General features: G+C 37.0%; 1 protein-coding gene across 2 annotated transcripts in view; it reads right to left on the reverse strand.

Annotated features, from left to right (window-relative positions):
* The window catches only part of LOC149796278 (kinase D-interacting substrate of 220 kDa-like), a 144,702-nt gene that overhangs the window by 56,271 nt on the left and 61,728 nt on the right, over positions 1-26,703 (reverse strand). For both annotated transcript variants that reach the window (XR_016421651.1, XM_089960916.1), the window contains exons 10-14: positions 26,385-26,483; positions 25,810-25,908; positions 20,012-20,110; positions 16,550-16,727; positions 9,570-9,731 (exon numbers count right to left, since the gene is read on the reverse strand). Coding sequence is in view for 1 of the 2 variants with exons in the window: in XM_089960916.1 (XP_089817042.1) it covers positions 9,570-9,731; positions 16,550-16,727; positions 20,012-20,110; positions 25,810-25,908; positions 26,385-26,483 (637 nt within the window). In the remaining variant the exon portion in view is untranslated. The remainder of the gene's footprint in view (positions 1-9,569; positions 9,732-16,549; positions 16,728-20,011; positions 20,111-25,809; positions 25,909-26,384; positions 26,484-26,703) is intronic.

Consider the following 26,703-nt stretch of genomic DNA (forward strand, 5'->3'; position numbering starts at 1 on the left):
ATATACATAAGGCTGCTGGTTACAAGTGACATGTTGTTTTGGGTAAGTTTATGTATATCATAATTGTTTTATTTGTAACACATTTTATAACATGACAACATTACATCACAGATATCCTCTATTTGTCACATGACTACATTTTTGTTTTAACACATTAATCCCTGGTGACGAGTTTATGTGGCAGGAGGTAGTAGCCTACTGCCGAGCTCTGTAGTGTCAAGGCCATGTATAATACACTAAAGTGGGTGGTATTATAGAAAGGTAGACAGATGTAACTCTACAATGATACCAAATAATCTGGAAGTTCTAGTTGCACTACAAAATACAGAGGGAAAAAACTCATTTTTCAGACCTGATTTTTTTCCACCCAAAATTTGCCCTTGGTCAGAATCCAATTTTGTGTCTGGAATTTTTACTTTTAGGTCTCAGATCTAAGGCAGACTTGTATGAAGTGCAAACAGACAGATGAACCTTTGCAAAAGGTAGGATAAGATGGGCATTTGGAATAAAGAGTGGTCTCGATATAAAAATAATAGGTCCGTAAAGCAAAAAAAGAAAAAGAACTCCAACTTTTACCCTTCTGCTCATGTGCAAGCAAAATAGCCAATGAAAAATGATGTTTCTAACTCAACTAGGCATTATGTTATTGGAAAATCACCTGGTTGTTGTTGTTGTAGGGTTTAACGCCATTTTTCAGCACAAGATAGGCTATACATGGCGGCCAGTAGAAAATCACCTGGACATTTATTTATTAGGATTTATTCAGAAATAGCTTTCAAAATGTGTTTCCTACTCGAATTTCAGGTGAAAACAACAAAAACCAGTGACCATACTGTAAGATGTTCACTGTGACTATAAGATGGTCACTGTGACTATTATTTAAGATGGTCACTAGGACTATACTGTAATATGGTCACTGTGATAACCATGTAAGATGTCAATAGGACTGTGCTGCAAGATGGTTACTAGAACTATACTGTTAGATGGTCACTAGAACTATACTGTAAGATGGTCACTGTGACTATCATGTAAGGTGGTCACTAGGACTATACTGTAAGATGGTCACTGTGACTATCATGTAAGATGGTCAATAGGACCATACTGTAAGATGGTCACTGTGACTATCATGTAAGATGGTTACTAGGATTATACTGTAAGATGGTCACTAGGACTATACTGTAAGATGGTTACTAGGATTATACTGTAAGATGGTTACTAGGATTATACTGTATGATGGTCATTGTGACTATTATGTAAGATGGTCACTAGGAGTACACTGTAAGATGGTCATTATGACTATCATGTAAGATGGTCACTAGGACTATACTGTAAGATGGTCACTGTGACTATCATGTAAGATGGTCAATAGGACTATACTGTAAGATGGTTACTAGGACCATACTGTAAGATGGTCACTAGGATTATCATGTAAGATGGCCACAAGGACTATACTGTAAGATGGTCACTGTGACTATCATGTAAGATGGTCGTTAGGACTATACTGTAAGATGGTCATTGTGACTATCATGTAAGATGGTCACTAAGACTATACTGTAAGATGGTCACTAGAACTATACTGTAAGATGTAAGATGGTAACTGTGACTATCATGTAAGATGGTCAATGGGACTGTACTGTAAGATGGTCACTAGGACTATACTGTAAGATGGTCATTGTGACTATCATGTAAGATGGTTAATAGGACTATACTGTAAGATGGTCACTAGGACTATACTGTAAGATGGTCACTAGGACTACACTGTAAGATGGTCACTGTGACTATCATGTAAGATGGTCAATGGGACTGTACTGTAAGATGGTCAATAGGACTGTACTGTAAGATGGTCACTAGGACTATACTGCAAGATGGTTACTAGGATTATACTGTAAGATGGTTACTAGGATTATACTGTAAGATGGTCACTAGGACTATCATGTAAGATGGTCACTAGGACTATACTGTAAGATGGTCACGGTGACTATCATGTAAGATGGTCAATAGGACTATACTGTAAGATGGTCACTAGAACTATACTGTAAGATGTAAGATGGTAACTGTGACTATCATGTAAGATGGTCAATGGGACTGTACTGTAAGATGGTCACTTGGACTATACTGTAAGATGGTCATTGTGACTATCATGTAAGATGGTTAATAGGACTATACTGTAAGATGGTCACTAGGACTATACAGTAAGATGGTCACTAGGACTACACTGTAAGATGGTCACTGTGACTATCATGTAAGATGGTCAATGGGACTGTACTGTAAGATGGTCACTAGGACTACACTGTAAGATGGTCACTGTGACTATCATGTAAGATGGTCAATAGGACTATAATGTAAGATGGTTACTGTGACTATCGTGTAAGATAGCCACTATCAATCATATATGGTCACTAAGACTAAACTGCAAGATGGTCACTGTGACTATCATGTAAGATAGCCACTATCAATCATATATGGTCACTAAGACTAAACTGCAAGATGGTCAATGTGACTATCATGTTAGATGGTCACATAGACTATAATGTAAAATGATCACTAGGACTATACTGTAATATGGTCATTGCAACTATCATGTTAGATGGTCACCATGACTATACTGCAAAATGGTCACTGTGACTATACTGTAATATGGTTGTTGTTGTTGTGTGGTTTAATGTCATTTTTCAGCACACGATAGGCTATACATGGCAGCCAGTATTAATGGTGGAGAAAGAACCCAGGAAAAGCCCGGAAAGAACCACCAACCCATGAGAAGCTAATGGCACTGTAATATAGTCAGTGTGACTATACTGTAAAATGTTCACTGTGACGATAATATAAGATGGTCAGTGTGACTATCATATAAGATGGTCACTAGGACCATACTGTAATATGATCACTGTGACTATACTGTAAGATGACCACTATGACTATCATATAAGATGGTCAACAGGATTATACTGTAAGATGGTCACTAGAACTATATTGTAAGATGTAAGATGGTCACTGTGACTATCATGTAAGATGGTCAATAGAACTATACTGTAAGATGGTCATTATGACTGTAATGTAAGATGGTCACTAGGACTACACTGTAAGATGGTCATTGTGACCATCATATAAGATGGTCACTAGGACTATACTACAAGATGGTCACTGTGACTATACTGTAATGTGGTCACTGCGACTATACTGTAATATGGTCACTGTGACTATCATGTAAGATGGTCAATAGGGCCATACTGTAAGATGGTCACTAGGACTATACTGTAGGATGGACACTAGAACTATACTATAAGATGGTCACTGTGACTATCATGTAAGATGGTTACTAGGATTATACTGTAAGATGGTTACTAGGATTATACTGTAAGATGGTCATTGTGACTATCATGTAGGATGGTCACTAGGAGTACACTGTAAGATGGTCATTATGACTATCACGTAAGATGGTCAATAGGACTATACTGCAAGATGGTTACTAGGACCATACTGTAAGATGGTCACTAGGATTATCATGTAAGATGGTCACTAGGACTATACTGTAAGATGGTCACTGTGACTATCATGTAAGATGGTCAATAGGACTATACTGTAAGATAGTCACTAGAACTATACAGTAAGATGGTCACCAGGACTACACTGTAAGATGGTCACTGTGACTATCATGTAAGATGGTCACTAAGACTATACTGTAAGATGGTAACTGTGACTATCACGTAAGATGGTCAATAGGACTGTACTGTAAGATGGTTACTAGGATTATACTGTAAGATGGTCACTAGGACTATCATGTAAGATGGTCACTAGGACTATACTGTAAGATGGTCACTAGAACTATACTGTAAAATGGTCACTGTGACTATCATGTAAGATGGTCACTAGGACTATACTGTAAGATGGTCACTAGAACTATACTGTAAGATGTAAGATGGTAACTGTGACTATCATGTAAGATGGTCAATGGGACTGTACTGTAAGATGGTCACTAGGACTATACTGTAAGATGGTCATTGTGACTATCATGTAAGATGGTTAATAGGACTATACTGTAAGATGGTCACTAGGACTATACTGTAAGATGGTCACTAGGACTACACTGTAAGATGGTCACTGTGACTATCATGTAAGATGGTCAATGGGACTGTACTGTAAGATGGTCACTAGGACTACACTGTAAGATGGTCACTGTGACTATCATGTAAGATGGTTAATAGGACTATACTGTAAGATGGTTACTGTGACTATCATGTAAGATAGCCACTATCAATCATATATGGTCACTAAGACTAAACTGCAAGATGGTCACTGTGACTATCATGTAAGATGGTCACTAGGACTATACTGTAAGATGGTCACTAGAACTATACTGTAAGATGTAAGATGGTAACTGTGACTATCATGTAAGATGGTCAATGGGACTGTACTGTAAGATGGTCACTAGGACTATACTGTAAGATGGTCATTGTGACTATCATGTAAGATGGTTAATAGGACTATACTGTAAGATGGTCACTAGGACTATACTGTAAGATGCTCACTAGGACTACACTGTAAGATGGTCACTGTGACTATCATGTAAGATGGTCAATGGGACTGTACTGTAAGATGGTCACTAGGACTATACTGTAAGATGGTCACTGTGACTATCATGTAAGATGGTCACTAGGACTACACTGTAAGATGGTCACTGTGACTATCATGTAAGATGGTTAATAGGACTATACTGTAAGATGGTTACTGTGACTATCATGTAAGATAGCCACTATCAATCATATATGGTCACTAAGACTAAACTGCAAGATGGTCACTGTGACTATCATGTAAGATAGCCACTATCAATCATATATGGTCACTAAGACTAAACTGCAAGATGGTCAATGTGACTATCATGTTAGATGGTCACATAGACTATAATGTAAAATGATCACTAGGACTATACTGTAATATGGTCATTGCAACTATCATGTTAGATGGTCACCATGACTATACTGCAAAATGGTCACTGTGACTATACTGTAATATGGTTGTTGTTGTTGTGTGGTTTAACGCCATTTTTCAGCACACGATAGGCTATACATGGCGGCCAGTATTAATGGTGGAGGAAGAACCCAGGAAAACCCCGGAAAGAACCACCAACCCACGAGAAGCTACTGGCACTGTAATATGGTCAGTGTGACTATACTGTAAAATTTTCACTGTGAATATAAAATAAGATGGTCAGTGTGACTATACTGTAAGATGACCACTATGACTATCATATAAGATGGTCAACAGGATTATACTGTAAGATGGTCACTAGAACTATACTGTAAGATGGTCACTAGAACTATATTGCAAGATGTAAGATGGTCACTGTGACTATCATGTAAGATGGTCAATAGAACTATACTGTAAGATGGTCATTATGACTGTAATGTAAGATGGTCACTAGGACTACACTGTAAGATGGTCATTGTGACTATCATGTAAGATGGACACTAGGACAATACTGTAAGGTGGTCACTATGACTGTAATGTACGATGGTCACTAGGACTACAATGTAAGATGGTCATTGTGACCATCATATAAGATGGTCACTAGGACTATACTACAAGATGGTCACTGTGACTATACTGTAATGTGGTCACTGCGACTATACTGTAATATGGTCACTGTGACTATCATGTAAGATGGTCAATAGGACCATACTGTAAGATGGTCACTAGGACTATACTGTAGGATGGACACTAGAACTATACTATAAGACGGTCACTGTGACTATCATGTAAGATGGTTACTAGGATTATACTGTAAGATGGTTACTAGAATTATACTGTAAGATGGTCATTGTGACTATCATGTAAGATGGTCACTAGGAGTACACTGTAAGATGGTCATTATGACTATCACCTAAGATGGTCAATAGGACTATACTGTAAGATGGTTACTAGGACCATACTGTAAGATGGTCACTAGGATTATCATGTAAGATGGTTACTAGGACCATACTGTAAGATGGTCACTAAGATTATCATGTAAGATGGTCACTAGGACTATACCGTAAGATGGTCACTGTGACTATCATGTAAGATGGTCAATAGGACTATACTGTAAGATGGTCACCTAGAACTATACAGTAAGATGGTCACTAGGACTACACTGTAAGATGGTCACTGTGACTATCATGTAAGATGGTCACTAAGACTATACTGTAAGATGGTAACTGTGACTATCACGTAAGATGGTCAATAGGACTGTACTGTAAGATGGTCACTAGGACTATACTGTAAGATGGTTACTAGGATTATACTGTAAGATGGTTACTAGGATTATACTGTAAGATGGTCACTAGAACTACTGTAAGATGGTCACTGTGACTATCATGTAAGATGGTCAATAGGACTATACTGTAAGATGGTCACTAGAACTATACTGTAAGATGTAAGATGGTCACTGTGACTATCATGTAAGATGGTCAATGGGACTGTACTGTAAGATGGTCACTAGGACTACACTGTAAGATGGTCACTGTGACTATCATGTAAGATTGTTAATAGGACTATACTGTAAGATGGTTACTGTGACTATCATGTAAGATAGCCACTATCAATCATATATGGTCACTAAGACTAAACTGCAAGATGGTCAATGTGACTATCATGTTAGATGGTCACATAGACTATAATGTAAAATGATCACTAGGACTATACTGTAATATGGTCATTGCAACTATCATGTTAGATGGTCACCATGACTATACTGCAAAATGGTCAATGTGACTATACTGTAATATGGTTGTTGTTGTGTGGTTTAACGCCATATTTCAGCACATGATAGGCTATACACGGCGGCCAGTATTAATGGTGGAGGAAGAACCCAGGAAAACCCCGGAAAGAACCACCAACCCACGAGAAGCTACTGGCACTGTAATATGGTCAGTGTGACTATACTGTAAAATGTTCACTGTGACGATAATATAAGATGGTCAGTGTGACTATCATATAAGATGGTCACTAGGACCATACTGTAATATGATCTCTGTGACTATACTGTAAGATGACCACTATGACTATCATATAAGATGGTCAACAGGATTATACTGTAAGATGGTCACTAGAACTATACTGTAAGATGGTCACTAGAACTATATTGTAAGATGTAAGATGGTCACTGTGACTATCATGTAAGATGGTCAATAGAACTATACTGTAAGATGGTCATTATGACTGTAATGTAAGATGGTCACTAGGACCACACTGTAAGATGGTCATTGTGACTATCATGTAAGATGGACACTAGGACAATACTGTAAGGTGGTCACTATGACTGTAATGTACGATGGTCACTAGGACTACACTGTAAGATGGTCATTGTGACCATCATATATGATGGTCACTAGGACTATACTACAAGATGGTCACTGTGACTATACTGTAATGTGGTCACTGCGACTATACTGTAATATGGTCACTGTGACTATCATGTAAGATGGTCACTAGGACTACACTGTAAGATAGTCACTAGAACTATAATGTAAGATGGTCACTAGGAGTATACTGTAGGATGGTCACTAGGACTATACTGTAAGACAGTCACTAGAACTATAATGTAAGATGGTCACTAGGAGTATATTCTAGGATGGTCACTAGAACTAAACTGTAGGATGGTCACTAGAACTATACTGTAAGATGGTCACTAGGACTATACTGTAAGATGGTCACTAGGACTATACTGTAAGATGGTCACTAGGACTATACTGTAAGATAGTTACTAGAACTATAATGTAAGATGGTCACTAGGAGTATACTGTAGGATGGTCACTAGGACTATACTGTAAGATAGTCACTAGAACTATAATGTAAGATGGTCACTAGGAGTATACTGTAGGATGGTCTCTAGGACTATACTGTAGGATGGTCACTAGAACTATACTGTAAGATGGTCACTAGGACTATACTGTAAGATGGTCACTAGGACTATACTGTAAGATAGTCACTAGAACTATAATGTAAGATGGTCACTAGGAGTATACTGTAGGACGGTCACTATAGGACACACGGTACTAATTCAACTCCAATAGTAAACATATGGAAACACCATCATATTCAAAATTCAATAACTTAAAATTTCTGGGTGCTGATGATGAGACCTATAATTCTCCATGCACAACTAACCTTGGTGCAAGCGTATGTGTGGAGAACCCCATATGAGCCACGGCATTTTGTTTACATACATGTGCATGAAACACATGTTATTGATTCTGCACCAAATGAATCAGGTGCTACTTTCATTATTGAGTACTCCTGAGTCAAGCCTGTAAGAATGCTAAAATTGCATCAGTAGAAATTTGTCTACATTTTTAACAAATTACATATAGGATAAGCTCTCAAAAGATATTTTTACTAAAATTTTAATTTTCATTATTAACCAATTATGGACCACCAAACCTGTAAATACTCTATTATTATTATTTCTTCATCCATTTCTAGACTGGTTCACAGTTCTTCCGTATAATTCGTACTGTGTGTCCTAGAACTATACTGTAAGATGTAAGATGATTACTGTGACTATCATGTGAGATGGACACTAGGACAATACTGTAAGGTGGTCACTATGACTATAATGTAAGATGGTCACTAGGACTACACTGTAAGACAGTCACTGTGACTATCATGTAAGATGGTCACAAGGACTATAATGCAAGATAGTCAGTGACTGTCATGTAAGATGGTCACTAGGACTATCATGTAAGATGGTCAATAGGACTAACATGTAAGATGGTCACTATGACTATAATGTAGATGGTCACTGTGACTATACTGTAATATGGCCACTGTGACAGTACTGTAAGATGGTCACTAGGCCTATAATTTTACTCTGATTTCACACGAGTTCACATTAGTCAAATTTCAGTCTCCAGATTCCACTGTAATAATCATACATGAAAAATTGGAAAGTATATCCATTAGTGAAACATTTATACAAAAATTCTAATTAGATATTTTTAAATCTCACATTCTTTCCTACCAGTTACAAGATATGTGTACTCTATCACATGACACATATACACTGGAATGTGCAAGGATTATGTATACCACAGAAGTATATTTTTAACAACAGGAATACAATTGCTTGCATATCAAACTTGAGTGTGACCACTATGGCTTGATCAAACTTGAGTGTGACCAAAATGGCTTGATCAAACTTGAGTGTGACCACTATGGCTTGATCAAATTTGAGTGTGACCACTATGGCTTGCTTATCAAACTTGAGTGTGACCACTATGGCTTGCTTATCAAACTTGAGTGTGACCACTATGGCTTGATCAAACTTGAGTGTGACCACTATGGCTTGATCAAACTTGAGTGTGACCACTATGGCTTGATCAAACTTGAGTGTGACCACTATGGCTTGATCAAACTTGAGTGTGACCACTAAGGCTTGTTTATCAAACTTGAGTGTGACCACTATGGCTTGCTTTTTTACCAATACAGGCTTGACAACAACAAGGGTAAGAACTACTTGATAAGCAGGTAATGCATTAAAATGTCTGGCCAATGCCACTGATGGTGAGACAAAATTAACAAAACTTTCATACTCTGAAGTTTTCCCAGCAGGAATGATTTGCCACTGCCCCACTTGGCATACAGCCCTACAGTTATGGGTGTGTTCAGGGTCGGTTCACTCAGTATGTCTGCAAGAGCACTGCTATAGATGTCATAACCCAACAAGTTTTCCCCATCATTGGCATTCAGCTTCCCTGCAAAATAAAATCATATTTACACTAGTTATAAAGCAGGCATGTAAATCAATTGTCTAATGGTTCCACACTTACATGAAAATATCATGGATAAAGGTGAGTGTAAATTTTGTTTCTCCAAGAATATTTACCCACTCCCAAATTCAGCAATCATGGAAAGATGAAAACGGCATCTTTCATTTCTATATAACATAGACAAAGGGGAAAAACTTCCTCAGCCACCCCCATGACAGCTAAATGGCTACCTAACAACTAGATGTTTACCAGTTTAAACTGAGTGATACATCAACGAGGATGCTGGCATTTGTGAGGATGGGCAGGTATGTTTATTAATACAATAAGTATTCTCTGAGAAATATAATTTACTAAAGGCTTTACTTTCTCTGTTGACCACATTCACTGTCACATTAGCATTAGGAGAATGAGTAACAGAAGGAAATGCATGAGCATACTACATTTACCAAGGAAACCATCAACAGAAAGAATGGCTGGATTCTCTGTATGAAATATACCCCCCCCCCCTTTACCATGGAAACCATTAAAGGAAAGACTGGCTGGATTATCTGCATGAAATATAAACTGCTCTCCTTTACTATGGGAACCATTAAAGGAAAGAATGGCTGGATTCCGTGTATGTAATATGAACCATTCTACTTTACTATTATGGAAAACTTTAGAGGAAAGAATGGCTGGATTCCCTGTATAAAATATTAACCGCTCTCCTTTACCATGGAAGCCAATTAACACAAACCAGACAGAACTGAGTTACAATAGTCCAGTCTTGAAACTACTAATGAACAAACAAGTGTTTTAGTGGCATCAACTGAAAGATATTTGCGAATAGAGCTGATGCATCTCAGCTCAAGATGTGCTGCATTGCATATGTTCATGACATGTTGGTGCAATGTGAGAGTACTGTCCAGAGTAAAACCTAGGTTTCGTATTGATTGTGTGAATTTAATGTTGGTGTTGCTGATATTTATTGCTTGAGGTAAAGGATGTGATTTAGAATGTCTTTTGCTGTGATCAGAATGGCTCCAGTTTTATCATTATTTACATGTCATCCATCCATGACTCCACACTGGAAATGCACCTCTCTACACCTTTGATGGTAGCATCAACTTCAGTTGTTTTTCTAGATTTGTATATTTGGGTGTCATCGGCATACAATTGGTGAGACACTGGATGATGATCTATGACACTTGAGATCAGCTGTGTGTATAGAATGAAAAGAACAGGTCCAAAAACAGACCCCTGTGGAACACCACAACATAGATCAACTGGGCTGGAGTGTATTCCATTTGCGGACACAATTTGTGTCCCGTTGACAATTTGTGTCCTGTTGACCAAGTAGGACTTGAACCAGAGTAAGGCTGTATCATGAATGCCAAATACATACTGGAGACGGTGAAGTAATATATATAATGGTCTATTGTGTCAAATGCTGCAGGCAAATCTAGGAGGGTGAGGACTGTAATCTTTACGCTCTCCAAAGCAGAGAGAAGGTCCATAACTACTTTCAGAAGAGTAGTTTCAGTACTGCGGCATGGGCGTTATGCGGACTGTACATTGCTAAGAAGACTGTTTGAATTCAGATGAGATACAAGTTGGGATAGAACAACTTTTTCTAAGGTTTTTTATATGAATGGGAGATTAGAAACTGGGCTGTAGTTCTTTAAATCATTATGGTCGAGTATTGGTCTCTTCAGCAGAGGCTTTACAATGGCAGTTTTGTAAAATGATGGGAATTCCCTGGATGAAAGAGAGGTATTAATAACATCAGTTAATGAAGGCAATATTGGATCTAAGCACTCAAGCAGCAGTGATGTCTGAATTGGATCAAGCTCACATGACTTTGGTGCACTCTTCGTCACGTTTGTACATACTAAATCCATAGAGACAGTTTCAAATGCTGCTAACGGTTGCTGCTGGAAGTCTGTATCGCAACTGTATGGTGACAAGTCAATTGAAATTTTGTTGTCAAGCTAATCTCTAATGGATTGTACTTTGTCACGGAAGAAATTTGCAAACAGGTCTGGAAGGCCGACTGAAGAGAAGGTAGTTGAAGTGGTGTACATTTGTTCCTTGACATTAGCTTGTTAGTAATCTCAAAGAGTTCTTTGCAGCTGGAACTTTCCGTGATCTTAGTACTGTAGTGGGCTGATTTCGCTGCATGGACTATGTTTGTGACCTTCTTAGCAGCTCGATAGATTTGCTTATGAATAGTGAGTCTGGTGGAAAGCCAAAGCCTCTCAGCTTTCAAGTGGTCTCTTTTAGCAGTGCGAAGTTGATCTCTAACACTGCTATACCATGGAGAACACTTTTGAATTGATACTCTGGTCTTGGATGCTGGGGCATGTTTGTCAACCAATGAACGGAGACAATTATCTAGTTGTTCTGCTGTAGGAGTTAAGCAAGTTGTCATGTTTGTTTGGATGTCGTGCATTAGTTTGGTTCTATTTATCATACGGAGGTTTCTCTTAGTAGCAAATAAAGGTGGAGGATTAGGGACTGATAAGTCAAGATAGTGTATAATGCAGAGGTGATCTGATGCAAGTTCGTAGGATACCATGGAGGACTGTAGAATATTATCAACAGGTCTATAAAGAATCCAGTCTAATATGTCACCATATTTATGGTGGGTTGGTTAAATGATTGTTTGAAGTTCAAAACATGAATGGAATCTAGAGATAACAAAGGACATACAAAGGGAGACATCCAGTTGATGGGTAGTCACCTAGAGATGGCAAGGACATAAAAAGGCAAACATTTTGCTGATCTGTGTAGCTGTCTAAAGATTGCAAGGAAAACACAAGTAAACGTCCAGCAGATAAGTAGCTGCCTAGAGATGGCAAGGACATACACCCCATTGCATGATGACATACATATAATTGATATGAAACTAAATACAAAGGGTTTTAACATAGGTCACTTAAATGTACAAGGTATAGTGGGAAAGATAGACCAGATTAAGTTAATGTTGTCTATCCAAGGAAAATAATATACATGTTTTAGGACTCACTGAAACCAAATTCAATGCTAACCACAATGATGATCTATTTCACTGTCAAGGCTACAATAAACCATTACATAAGGACAGAGAGACAGCAGGGGGGAGGTCTTGTTGTATACATTAGGGAAGATGTAAATATAAAAAGGTGACTTGACTTGGAGTCACATGAAATTGAGAGTATCTAGGTGGAAATTTTTCAAAATAATGCAAAATCATTCCAAGTTGGTTTCATTTATAGGCCACCTTCCTCCAAAGCAATTTAAAATGATAACTTTTTGAAACAAATAGAAAATTTTCTTGTACAAGAGAAAGAAACATATACTCGGAGATATAAATAAGGACCTTCTCAATACTCAAATAAGGAACAACTGGATGGAATTTATTGAATCATTAGGCCTAGACCAGCTGGTAAATGAGCCTACAAGGGTAACAGAAAAATCAAGCACTCTTATTGATCACATTTATACTAATCTACCAGACAATGTGGCTTGTGTTAATCTACCGAATGTTGGTCTTAGTGACCACTATCCTACTTTTTTGACAAGAAAGGTTAAATGCCCAAAAAAATAAGAAAAATAAACACAAAACGATCACTTACAGATCGTTCAAATTTTTTAATGAAGAACATATTCTCAATGACCTATATAAAGTTCCATGGAATATGATCCAAAATTTTGATGACATAGATGAAGCCCTGAGGGTGTAGACTGACCTATTCATGGATGTAGTCTCTAAGCATGCACCATTGAAAGTACATCGAGTAAAGACTGAAATTCAACCTAATTGGCTTACTACTGAAATCCTAGATGCTATTAAAACACGAGACCAATTCAAGGCTATCGGAAACCATGCACAATATACACTATGGATAAATATAATAACAAATATGATTAAAAAAGCTAAAAAAATTATTATCAATCAGTGCTTGAAAACAAAAAGAGCAATACAAACTACATTTGGAAAGTCTTCAATGAACTCACTGGAGGAACACACAAAGATCAGACAAATAAAATTCACTCACTTCTGGTAAATGACACCATAGCCACTGATGACACTGACATTGCAAATGTTTTCAATGATTTTTTCACCAACATTACCACAAACTTAAAAGAACCAGTGATAGAAAACAACTGTAATGAACTGAAAAAGTTCTGCAACAGCAAAATCTCTAAGGAGGTATGTTTCTCTATCCCACCAGTATCAAAAAACTTTGTTAAAAGATGTCTCAGTGAACTTGATACCAAGAAAGCTACAGGACTTGATCAGATTGGTCCATGACTCATTAAATCTTCTGCCTCTGCTATTGTAGATAGCATAACATTCATAATTAATTTAAGTATTGCAAACTCATCTGTCCCCAAAATATGGAAAACTGCAAAAGTAACTCCTATTCACAAATCTGGTTCTAAGGATGACGCTGATAACTTCTGACCAATCTCAATACTACCAAACTTGTCAAAATTAATTGAAAAACATGTCCATGACTCATTCATGTCATATTTAACCAAACACTTGCTGTTACACCCTAATCAATCAGGCTTTAGACAGAACCATTCCTGTGAGACTGCCTTGATCTCCCTAACTGATAAATGGCTTCAAGCACTTGACCAAGGTAGAATAATAGGATCTGTATTTGTAGATTTCAGGAAAGCTTTTGACATGGTGGATCATGAAATCCTTTTGAAGAAACTGAAAATCTACCAGTGTGATGAAGGAACAATTAGATGGTTTACTTCTTACTTAAGTGAGAGAACACAACATGTTTACATAAATAATGTTCTATCTGAACCTGGAACAATTAGATATGTAGGACCACAAGGCTCAATTCTAGGTCCATTACTATTCATTTTATTTATTAATGACCTACTGCTTTTACTAAGAGACTCAATATCATCTACAGATCTCTCTGCAGATGCCACAACATTGTCTGACATCCAAAACACAAAGCATGAACTCGAAATATCTTTACAGAATGCCCTAAACAAACTGGAAAACTGGTGCACATGCAATGGCATGGTGGTAAATATGGGTAAAACTAAAATATTACTTATCTCAACACGGCAAAGAAGGACAAATCTTGATAGTGATGAACTATGACATGGAAGGATAAAAATTTGCAAATGATCTGTCATGATAAACTACTTAGTGTTCTGGTGATAATAACCTATCATGGACTGAACATATCAAACATATCAGTAAAAAAGTCAATTCAAGTTTATGGCTTCTCAGTAGGTTAAGACATTTTCTCCCTGAAAGGCACAGAAAACTATTTTATAACAGTTACATACAACCCTATTTAGACTACTGTAATATGGTATGGGGTAATTCAAATGATAAAAACATAGCAAAGCTGGCACATCTTCAGAAAAGTGCATTTCGGCTAATATCAATCCAGAAAGAAAGCAAGGAAAATTTAGCTGGTAGGTTAAAATTATTACCTATTAAAGACCGAATCTGTTTGAGAAAAGCCAAATTAATGTACAGAATATCCCATAATAGTGCTCCTGAATATTTACAATCACTATTCCAGTATAGGCTACCTGGTAATACTCCCCACCTGTGATCCATGTCTACCAAACTGTATAAAATTCCCAAACCAAATAAGGAGTTATTTAAAAAAAGTTTCCAATACTCTGGAACTCCTCTCTGGAATAGTATTCCAGTGGAGATTAGAAATGCCCACTCTATTTCCTTCTTCCAAACCCAATATATCCGGTGGCTTCAGAGATGCAGCTAAATAAATTGCTTTGTATGAGGGCCTCAAGGTAGATTAGTTCTTAGCTAATTGAGTTACCCTCTTTAAATAAGGTCATTATTATTATTATTATTATTACACAGGTAGATATCCAGTTGATGGGTAGTCGCCAAGTGATGGCAAGGACATACACAGGTAAATATCCAGTTGATGGGTAGCCACCTAGTGATGGCAAGAGCTGTTTTCCATTCATGCATATTTTATCTAGACGGGACAGAATGAATTTTCATCATTCCAGGATCACTGCATTTGATGAGGTAACGGATTTCATTTCCTAAAGTTTATGTGATTCGGATTTGTAGTCAACAGAGAAAGAATCTTAAAAGAGGTCTTCTAAATCAAATAAATGTTTTAAATTAAGAGTTTTACTTCATGTGTTTGGTCAATTTATGCTACTGAATATTTCAGAATCCCAGCTTTCTACAATGAAGAGGTATCATATCATACAAATATTAAAAATATCTGCCTTGTTTAAGGTAGATTTGAATTTTGTAACAAATAAAATGTTTAACTGATGCCGTTTTAATATCTGGATGAATTTTGTAAATTTGGATTGAGCATATTTGTCAATGTTTGCTACACAAATGGAATATTTTCTGTACTGCACAAAGATAAAGAAGATTAAAAATGATATAAAGAGCATTTATTTTTCAAAATACAACCCATGAAACGCATCGGTATCCACCTGCCACATTTTAATTGTTACTTGTGTTTTGTCCAGCTGAATGACTGAAGATTTATTTAGTCCATGACTTTCTTCATAATTGTTCTTTTAGTTAAAATTTAAAGAATACACAATTTTCTAAACAGTGAAAGAATTTGGAAAACAAGGCAAGTAAAACAAAGTCACAAAAGAGCTTGAGATCAGATCATAGTGACACTGTAATGGTGCATTCTTCTATTTATGGAAAGATCTCTGGAGAATCCAAACCATGAAGCAAAATACCCTACTATAGGTAAAAGGTGTGGCTACTTTACATATTAAATAAAATAATATCAATAAAAGGGGAAGAGGGATGTTAGCAGTAATTCTATCTCCAAGATACATACTGTGTCCATGAATTTGTGCTAAGATTTGGTTCTGGTGGAAAGCATCAATGCTGTATGGTGTTTCTCCAGCCTTGTTTGGCTTATACAGCAGGCGACTATTACGTGGGTTCCGTAACAACAACTCTGTGATTCTCTTACTTCTTGCTCGCAGAGAGATGTGCAGTGCTGTATCTCCCTTCTGAAAAAATCAAATATAATACAGTGTATACAGTATAATCTTCCTTCTGCGACAATCAAATATAATACAGTGTATACAGTATAATCTTCCTTCTGAAACAATCAAATACAATACAGTGTATACTGTATCATCTCCCTTCTGAGACAATCAAACCTAATACAGTGCATACTCTATTTATACTAAAGTTTAATGGATCTCCCTCCTGAAAGAATCAAATCTAATGCATACTGTATTTATAGTAAAGTTTAATGGATCTCCCTCCTGAAAAAATAAAATCTAATCAATACTATATTTATACTAAAGTTTACTAGATCTCCCACCAGAAAGAATAAAATCTATTAAAATGTATACCAGGGGTTGGCAACTTATGCCATGCGTGCCAAATGGTGGCACATCAAAAGGTTTTGTGTGGCATGCAATGGGCAACTAAAAATTTTAATTTTAAAAGTGTTGCTCTCTTACTGGTGGCATGTGCTCATTAATTTTGTAATTAATCTGGAAAAAAGTGGAACTCTATGTAAAATGGGTTGCCGACCCCGATGTATACTATATTTATATTGTTTACTGGATCTCACTCCTGAAAGAATCAAATCTAACAAAATGTATACTATATTTAGACTGAAGACAAGATTACTGGATCTCCCAAATAAAAGAATCAAACCTAATACTATGTATAATATATTTCTACTAAATTTATACTCAAGTTTACTGGATCTCAGCCTCAGAAATTTTTTAGAGCATAATAACAGCAGTTAGTGGACAAAAAATAACCTTATAAATAATATACCTAGAAAAAAAAAGGACTGATTTTTTAAAAAAATTCCACTTGTGCCTGTTAAGTGCTCTAACATCTACTCTCAATGTAATCTAGTCATTACATCTACTCTCAATGTAATCTACTGTCATTACATCTACTCTCAATGTAATCTACAGTCATTACATCTACTCTCAATGTAATCTACTGTCATTACATCTACTCACAATGTAATCTACAGTCCTAACATCTACTCGCAATGTAATCTACTGTCATTACATCTACTCTCAATGTAATCTACTGTCCTAACATCTACTCTCAATGTAATCTACTGTCATTACATCTACTCTCAATGTAATCTACTGTCATTACATCTACTCTCAATGTAATCTACAGTCCTAAAATCTACTCGCAATGTAATCTACTGTCATTACATCTACTCTCAATGTAATCTACTGTCATTACATCTACTCTCAATGTAATCTACTGTCATTACATCTACTCTCAATGTAATCTACTGTCATTACATCTACTCTCAATGTAATCTACAGTCCTAACATCTACTCGCAATGTAATCTACTGTCATTACATCTACTCTCAATGTAATCTACAGTCCTAACATTTACTCTCAATGTAATCTACTGCCATTACATCTACTCTCAATGTAATCTACTGTCATTACATCTACTCTCAATGTAATCTACTGTCATTACATCTACTCTCAATGTAATCTACAGTCCTAACATCTACTCGCAATGTAATCTACTGTCATTACATCTACTCTCAATGTAATCTACTGTCATTACATCTACTCTCAATGTAATCTACAGTCCTAACATCTACTCGCAATGTAATCTACTGTCATTACATCTACTCGCAATGTAATCTACTGTCATTACATCTACTCTCAATGTAATCTACTGTCATTACATCTACTCTCAATGTAATCTACTGTCCTAACATCTACTCTCAATGTAATCTACTGTCATTACATCTACTCTCAATGTAATCTACAGTCCTAACATCTACTCGCAATGTAATCTACTGTCATTACATCTACTCTCAATGTAATCTACAGTCCTAACATCTACTCTCAATGTAATCTACTGTCATTACATCTACTCTCAATGTAATCTACTGTCATTACATCTACTCTCAATGTAATCTACTGTCATTACATCTACTCTCAATGTAATCTACAGTCCTAACATCTACTCGCAATGTAATCTACTGTCATTACATCTACTCTCAATGTAATCTACTGTCATTACATCTACTCTCAATGTAATCTAGTCCTAACATCTACTCGCAATGTAATCTACTGTCATTACATCTACTCTCAATGTAATCTACTGTCATTACATCTACTCTCAATGTAATCTACTGTCATTACATCTACTCTCAATGTAATCTACTGTCCTAACATCTACTCTCAATGTAATCTACTGTCATTACATCTACTCTCAATGTAATCTACAGTCCTAACATCTACTCGCAATGTAATCTACTGTCATTACATCTACTCTCAATGTAATCTACTGTCATTACATCTACTCTCAATGTAATCTACAGTCATTACATCTACTCTCAATGTAATCCACTGTCATTACATCTACTATCAATGTAATCTACTGTCATTACATCTACTCGCAATGTAATCTACTGTCATTACATCTACTCGCAATGTAATCTACTGTCATTACATCTACTCTCAATGTAATCTACTGTCATTACATCTACTCGCAATGTAATCTACTGTCATTACATCTACTCTCAATGTAATCTACAGTCCTAACATCTACTCGCAATGTAATCTACTGTCATTACATCTACTCTCAATGTAATCTACTGTCATTACATCTACTCTCAATGTAATCTACAGTCATTACATCTACTCTCAATGTAATCCACTGTCATTACATCTACTATCAATGTAATCTACTGTCATTACATCTACTCGCAATGTAATCTACTGTCATTACATCTACTCGCAATGTAATCTACTGTCATTACATCTACTCGCAATGTAATCTACTGTCATTACATCTACTCGCAATGTAATCTACTGTCATTACATCTACTCGCAATGTAATCTACTGTCATTACATCTACTCGCAATGTAATCTACTGTCATTACATCTACTCGCAATGTAATCTACTGTCATTACATCTATTTGCAATGTAATCTACAGTCCTAACATCTGCTCGCAATGTAATCTACAGTCCTAAAAACTAATCTAAAAACTACATGAAATGATACTTAACTCAATGTAATCGATAGTCCACATCTAATAACTAACTGAAATGATAGATACCTCAATGTAATCGACAGTCCACAAATATTTTCAGTGTAATATACAGTCCACATCTAATAACTACATGAAATGATAGATACCTCAACTCTCTTGCCTCTGGACTAACTTTGTGGACTGCTGTTATACATGTGCTGATGGGTCCAGAAACACAATTTTGGTCAATTTATTCCTACAACCGGTCTGTTTTTGTCAATATATGCATAATATGAACTTACTTTATCTACAGCAGACACTTTAGCCCCTTTGTCCAAAAACAGACGAACACACAGTTCATTTCTGCTCCTGACAGCTCTCAAGAGTGGTGTGTCACCATCCTGAAAGGTTGTAGATATAAATATCACAGCAACATATACAAAACAACAAACAGTAGCAATACCAATAATAATAATAAACATAATAATTACTGCACCTCCACCAAGAGGATTTGTCTCTAAAGTGAAGTTCCAGAGGGGTAAGATACACCCTGAGGCCATTTTAACTCTGTCTTTTATGACAAGCATTTGTATACATGGTTAGACAGTGGAAATCTTCTTGATTTCCAAGCTATGACCCAGGTGCAAAGTCCCTGATTAATAATAATAATAATAATAATAGGGACTTAGCAGAGTGGTTATTCTTTAGAACCTCTAAGTGCTTTACAATATTGATTAAAACAACGGGATAGTTATATATAAGATTACAAAAACAAACAGCATGATGTTACATATAAAAACCCATGCTAAAAATAATTAAGCTAAGAAAACATCGCTTGTTGATTTCACTGTATGAACTACGTTTGTGACATTCTTTTTAGTGGCTTCATGGATTTATTTACGACTAGTAAGACTGGATCAAAGTGGAAGTCTCTCAGCCATATGGCATTCTCTTTTAGCAGTGCAAAATTGGTCTATAACATTACTATACCTTGGAGAACACTTCCGAGTGGAAATTCTGCACCTGGTTGATGAGGCATGTTTGTCAAGCAATGAATACAAGCACTAATCAAGTTGTTCAGTTATAGGAGGTAATAAAGTCATTAGATTTGTTTGGATGTCATGCATTTGCTGGGTTCTATTAAGGATAAGGAGGTTTCTGTTTGTAGCAAACAAAGACTGAGGATTAGGGACTGACAAGTCAAGATGGCAGATGACACAGACTTTATCGGATGCAAGACTGAGGATTAGTGACTGATAAGTCAAGATGGCATATGACACAGACTTGATCTGATGCAAAACTGAGGATTAGGGACTGTTAAGTCAAGGTGGCATATGACACAGACTTGATCTGATGCAAGACTGAGGATTATGGAATATTAAGTCAAGGTGGCATATGACACAGACTTGATCTGATGCAAGTTTGTGGGACACCAATGAAGAGTGTAAAATATTATCAAAGGGTCTATGAAGAATCCAGTCTAAAATATGAGCATGTATAAGAGCAGGTTGACTATATGACTGAGGTTGAAAACATCAATGGAATGTGTGTGTTTGTGTGTGTGTGTGTGTGTGTGTGAGAGAGAGAGATTTGGTGTTGGTGTTGTGTGGTTTAACGCCATTTTTCAGCACACGATAGGCTATACTTGGCGGCCAGTATTAATGGTGGAGGAAGAACCTGAGAAAACCCAAGAAAGAACCACTGACCCACAAGAAGCTACTGGCAAGCTTTCTCACATACCCACATTGGCCGAATCCAAGACAAGAACCCACGCTGACAGAGGTGAGATGGCAGTGATCCGTAACGGAGTGCTCTTTAGACCACTAAGCCAAGACAGAGATTTGGATTTTTAACATAGATTTAAACAATGTTCAGTCATATCACTATGATGTCTGCAGTGTGACAGTTTATAGTAATGTTCAGCACTGGGGCATTATGCCACAGACATGTAGCATCATGTCCATCCATTCACATTATCCGGACACCAGGTCGACCAGTCCTAAAACTAACCTATTACTGCTGAGCACCTAGCAAGGCAGCTGTAAATACCATTTTTATAAGACTTTGGTATGACTTAGCCGGGGTTCAAACATGCAACCTCCCGCATCTGAGGTGGACACTAACCAATAGGTCAATGGCGTGGTCTCAATGGAAACTATACATTTTAAAGTGCATGGGTTTCTATGGCAGTCATAGTGAAAGTTGAAATCTCCAAGAATAATCAGGCAGCCATCTATTGAAATTATAATTCCAAGAGGTCAGGAAACTGCTCTCAAAACAGAGATTCAGTAAACTTGGTTTTCTTGACTAGGAGGAGGAGGAGGGCAAAGGAGGCAGAAAAATGGACTGACCTTTGTTCCATTTTGAGGTTGGCTTGAACAGTTAAAAGAATGTGTGGTTGAAATTGAAGGTTACAGTGTAGTTAAGCCAGTGGAGTGTGGAATTCTTTGTGATGACAGCAATTTGACTTTGGTGGTATCAGCAAGGGAATGACTTGAAAAAGTAGCCAAGGGGTGGAGTGTTAGATCTATGCACTTGGGTACATCACTTGTTTTTTTTTATAGCCATATTTCTGCCAGGAAAAAGATGTCGATATCCTGACCATTAATAAAGTTGACTATTTCTGTGCACTTCTCCAGTGGTCCAATAGATTTCGGGTGGTGAATTTTGCAATGCACAACAGTTGCTTAAAGGTTGATGATCCAAGAGGAATTTGAAGTAAATTATTCAATTAATAGTCAAGTTTTCAAATTGCTGTGATGGTTAGATGGAGATTACTGGAATTTTGTTCCTGTTATTAATTGCTGTATTTCGTTCACAGCAGTGTAAATATGTGAAAATGTGTATTCAGTAGAGGCAGTCTGAGTTTAGTATGTGTGATGTATTCAAGCTGAGGCAGTCCAAGTCTAGCATGTGTGGTGTATTCAAGTAGAGGCAATCCAAGTATAGAATGTGTGATGTATTCAAGTAGAGGCAATCAGATTCTAGTATGTGTGATGTATTCAAGTAGAGGCAATCCAAGTCTAACATGTGTGATGTATTCAAGTTGAGGCAATCCAAGTATAGAATGTGTGATGTATTCAAGTAGAGGCAATCAGATTCTAGTATGTGTGATGTATTCAAGTAGAGGCAATCCAAGTCTAACATGTGTGATGTATTCAGGTAGAAGCAATCCAAGTATAGAATGTGTGATGTATTCAAGTAAAGGCAATCCAAGTATAGAATGTGTGGTGTATTCAAGTAGAGGCAATCAGATTCTAGTATGTGTGATGTTTAAAACATGATCAATTCAACTCCCAGTACTGAAAGTATGCTGAGAGTGAATAATAATGTGGGGATCAGGGAACCATGATGTGGGGGTTAGGGAACACTATTGTGGGGATCAGGAAACACTGATGTGGTAGGTCAGGGAACAAAGATGTGGTGGGTCAGGGAACAAAGATGTGGGGGTCATGGAATACTGATATGGTGGTCAGGGAACACTGATGTGGGGCTCAGAGAACACTGAAATGGAGGACAGGAAACACTGATGTGGAGGTGAAAGAACACAGATGTGAGCTAGGAAAACCAATGTGGCGGGGTCCAGGAACACTGATATGGGGGTCAGGGAACGCATGAGGGGATCAGGGATTAATGATGTGAAGGGAGCCAGGGAACAATGATGTGGGGATCAGGGATTACTGATGTGGGTCACATCAACAGTATGTGTTAATCATTTCTAGTATAAACAAGAAAAGATGACTGATATTTGTGATTTGTTTTACCTGACCAAACCTGTTTGGCTTTGTGGTAGCCTTTCAGTCCCACTTTTTTGAGCTTTAGAATGAGCAATTCAGGGGCCAAAGTATGTTGCATATCTTTACATGCCAAATAAGTGTACATGTAGATACAAGGTGTGGATTTCAATAGTTTCTAAGTTGTGACCCAGGTGCCACAGCTGTGTGCCCCCAGAGGACACAATCTAGCTCCCCACTCCCTTTTCCCATCTGGCATGCCGATACTTAGGTCAGTGCTCACACACACGCAACATATCCAAGACATGTTGGTCTCATAATTTGGGACTCATTTGAAATTTATGCAAAACCATTCCTGCCCCCATCACTCCTAGGGGCTGCATGAAATTACTAAAACCATTTCCACCATTCCCTAAGGGCTGCATGAAATTACTATAACCATTCCCATCCCCATCACTCCGAGGGGCTCCATGAAATTACTAAAACAACTGGACACATCAACAGACTACCACTAGTCTGAGGTCTTGAAGTCTTAAAATGAGCAGGAGTAATGTGATTAGAAGCATGAACACACATATGAATGGAAGCATGAACACATATGAATGGAAGCATGAACACACATGTGAATGGAAGCATGAACACACATTTGAATGGAAGCATGAACATACATGTGAATAGAAGCATGAACACACATGTGAATGGAAGCATGAACACACATATGAATGGAAGCATGAACACATATGAATGGAAGCATGAACACACATGTGAATGGAAGCATGAACACACATTTGAATGGAAGCATGAACATACATGTGAATAGAAGCATGAACACACATTTGAATGGAAGCATGAACATACATGTGAATAGAAGCATGAACACACATGTAAATGGAAGCAAGAACACACATGTGAATGGAAGCATGAACATACATGTGAATGGAAGCATGAACACACATGTGAATGGAAGCATGAACAAACATGAATGGAAGCATGAACACACATGTGAATGGAAGCATGAACACACAGGTGAATAGAAGCATGAACACCCATGTGAATGGAAGCATGAACACACATGTGAATGGAAACATGAACACACATGTGAATAGAAGCATGAACACACATGCAAATGAAGCATGAACACACATGTGAATGGAAGCATGAACACACATGTGAATGGAAGCATGAACACACATGTGAATGGAAGCAAGAACACATGTGAATGGAAGCATGAATACACATGTGAATGGAAGCATGAACACACGTGTGATTGGAAGCATGAACACATGTGAATGGAAGCATGAACATAAGTCTGAATAGAAGCATGAACAAACATGTGAATGGAAGCATGAACACACCTGTGAATGGAAGCTCATAGAGAAGAATGCACACATATACTGACAGTTCCATTTATCTTGTAAATTGTCTGATTAATTCCTTTTTTGTTCTGTTGTATTGTATTCTCATATGAAATGTATACTGATGGTGTTACTACCTCATAATATCACACAAAATCAGATGTTGCCATTTCCAAAGCTAATATACTATAAAAGCAAGTATAACTTTACTAAAAAATTTCACATTTCAAACAATTCACAAACTGTTGTGCCATTGTAAGGTTGAACTTAACATCTGGATTGGTTGCATACAAAACCTAAAATGAGCTTGGTGCTTCAAAATTAGGAATCTGTCCATTGGTGAGTCTTATAATTTTCAATAAATTAGAGGAATAGTATGGTTTCCAGAGTTATGCATGGATCAGTCAGGTTTTCAAGTGAGGTCATCAAAGGATAGTAATCATGGAGATTAACCTCTATTCAGACTTCCAGGTCTGAGTGATTATTAGGTCTGTGTGATTATTACTGTCTTCAGACCCGATGTATGTGATGGAGACAGTTAAACATAGCTACATATATGCTGGGTGCAAATGCCAAGTTAAACATGGCCACGTAATATTCTTGGTACAAATCCACAGTTAAATATGGCCACATATATTCTTGGTACAAATCCCCCGTTAAACATGGCCACATATCTTCTTGGTAGAATTATCCAGAAACTGTTTTCATAGCTGCTTAGTCATTTCACTATACAGGAGTATTGTCAGTTGCACTATTGTAAATATCAGATTTTAAAAAGAATGAATTTCATAAGAAAAGAAAAAATACTCGCCTAAATATCATAAAGCATCCAATATATTCTTCAATGCCTTGAAAAGATTTTCAAAAAAAGAAAGTACAGTTTGATGAAATTCTTGCAGACAAGCACCTGTATGGATAATGGTATAGCCAGCTTAGAAGCCACCTATGAAGCAGTTTAAACATACGAGTCACCCTCAAGCTGAAACTTGATCTTGGTCATTACATACTTACCTTGGTACAGATCTCTAGGTCTGGATCACTGTCGAGCAGAAGCTTGACAATATCGATGTGATTCTTTTCTACAGCCCAGTACAAGGCTGTTTTACCTTCCTGTAAAGAAAACAATTCAATCAAGATTTATACGTCACCTATAAAAAAGTCTGATAACCTTCAGATTGTGAGAAAATCATTAAAAATCTTTGCTAAATTAATAGCATTCCAAATAGTCAATGTCTGCTATCTATTTCATGTAGAGAATTACCCATTCCATGGGTGACAACACTTAAAGTGAAGTAAATATGTAGTCTTTTGACATTAATATAAAAAACATATATTGCAACAGTACAGGAAAGGACTACTTCATTAACCAGCAGCCAGGGACATGTTAACAAGCAAATGAGCTGGGAGCATAACATTTTCTATCACATGCCCATCATTTTATACAGAATAAGGAAAAATATGGATTGTGTAAAAGTTTATGTACATTTTAATTCCAGACAAGTTCATCATTTTATTTTTTCCAGCCATAAAAATCCTACCTCTTTTTTAAGACAAAAATTACATGATAGGAAATAACAATTACTTACTGCTCCCTCTACATTCACATCAGCATACTTGTTCAGGAGGGCTCTGACTACATCCACATAACCACTCTTTACAGCATGAATCAAAATAGTGTCTCCTGCCTGCAAGAAAGATAGTTTGCAATGGTCTTAAAAATAGTGTCCCCTGCCTGCAAGAAAGAGTTTGTAATGGTCTTAAAAACAGTGTCGCCTGTCTGCAAGAAATAGTTTGTAATGATCTTAAAAACAGTGTCCCCGCCTGCAAAAAAGACAATTTGTAATGGTCATAAAAATCAGTGTCACCTGCCAGTAGGAGAAAGAACTTATAGCGTGTTATGTATAT

The sequence above is a fragment of the Sinohyriopsis cumingii genome, chromosome 6 (assembly GCF_028554795.1).
Source record: "Sinohyriopsis cumingii isolate HCF-2022 chromosome 6, ASM2855479v2, whole genome shotgun sequence".
In the NCBI taxonomy this organism is placed as follows: Eukaryota; Metazoa; Mollusca; class Bivalvia; order Unionida; family Unionidae; genus Sinohyriopsis; species Sinohyriopsis cumingii.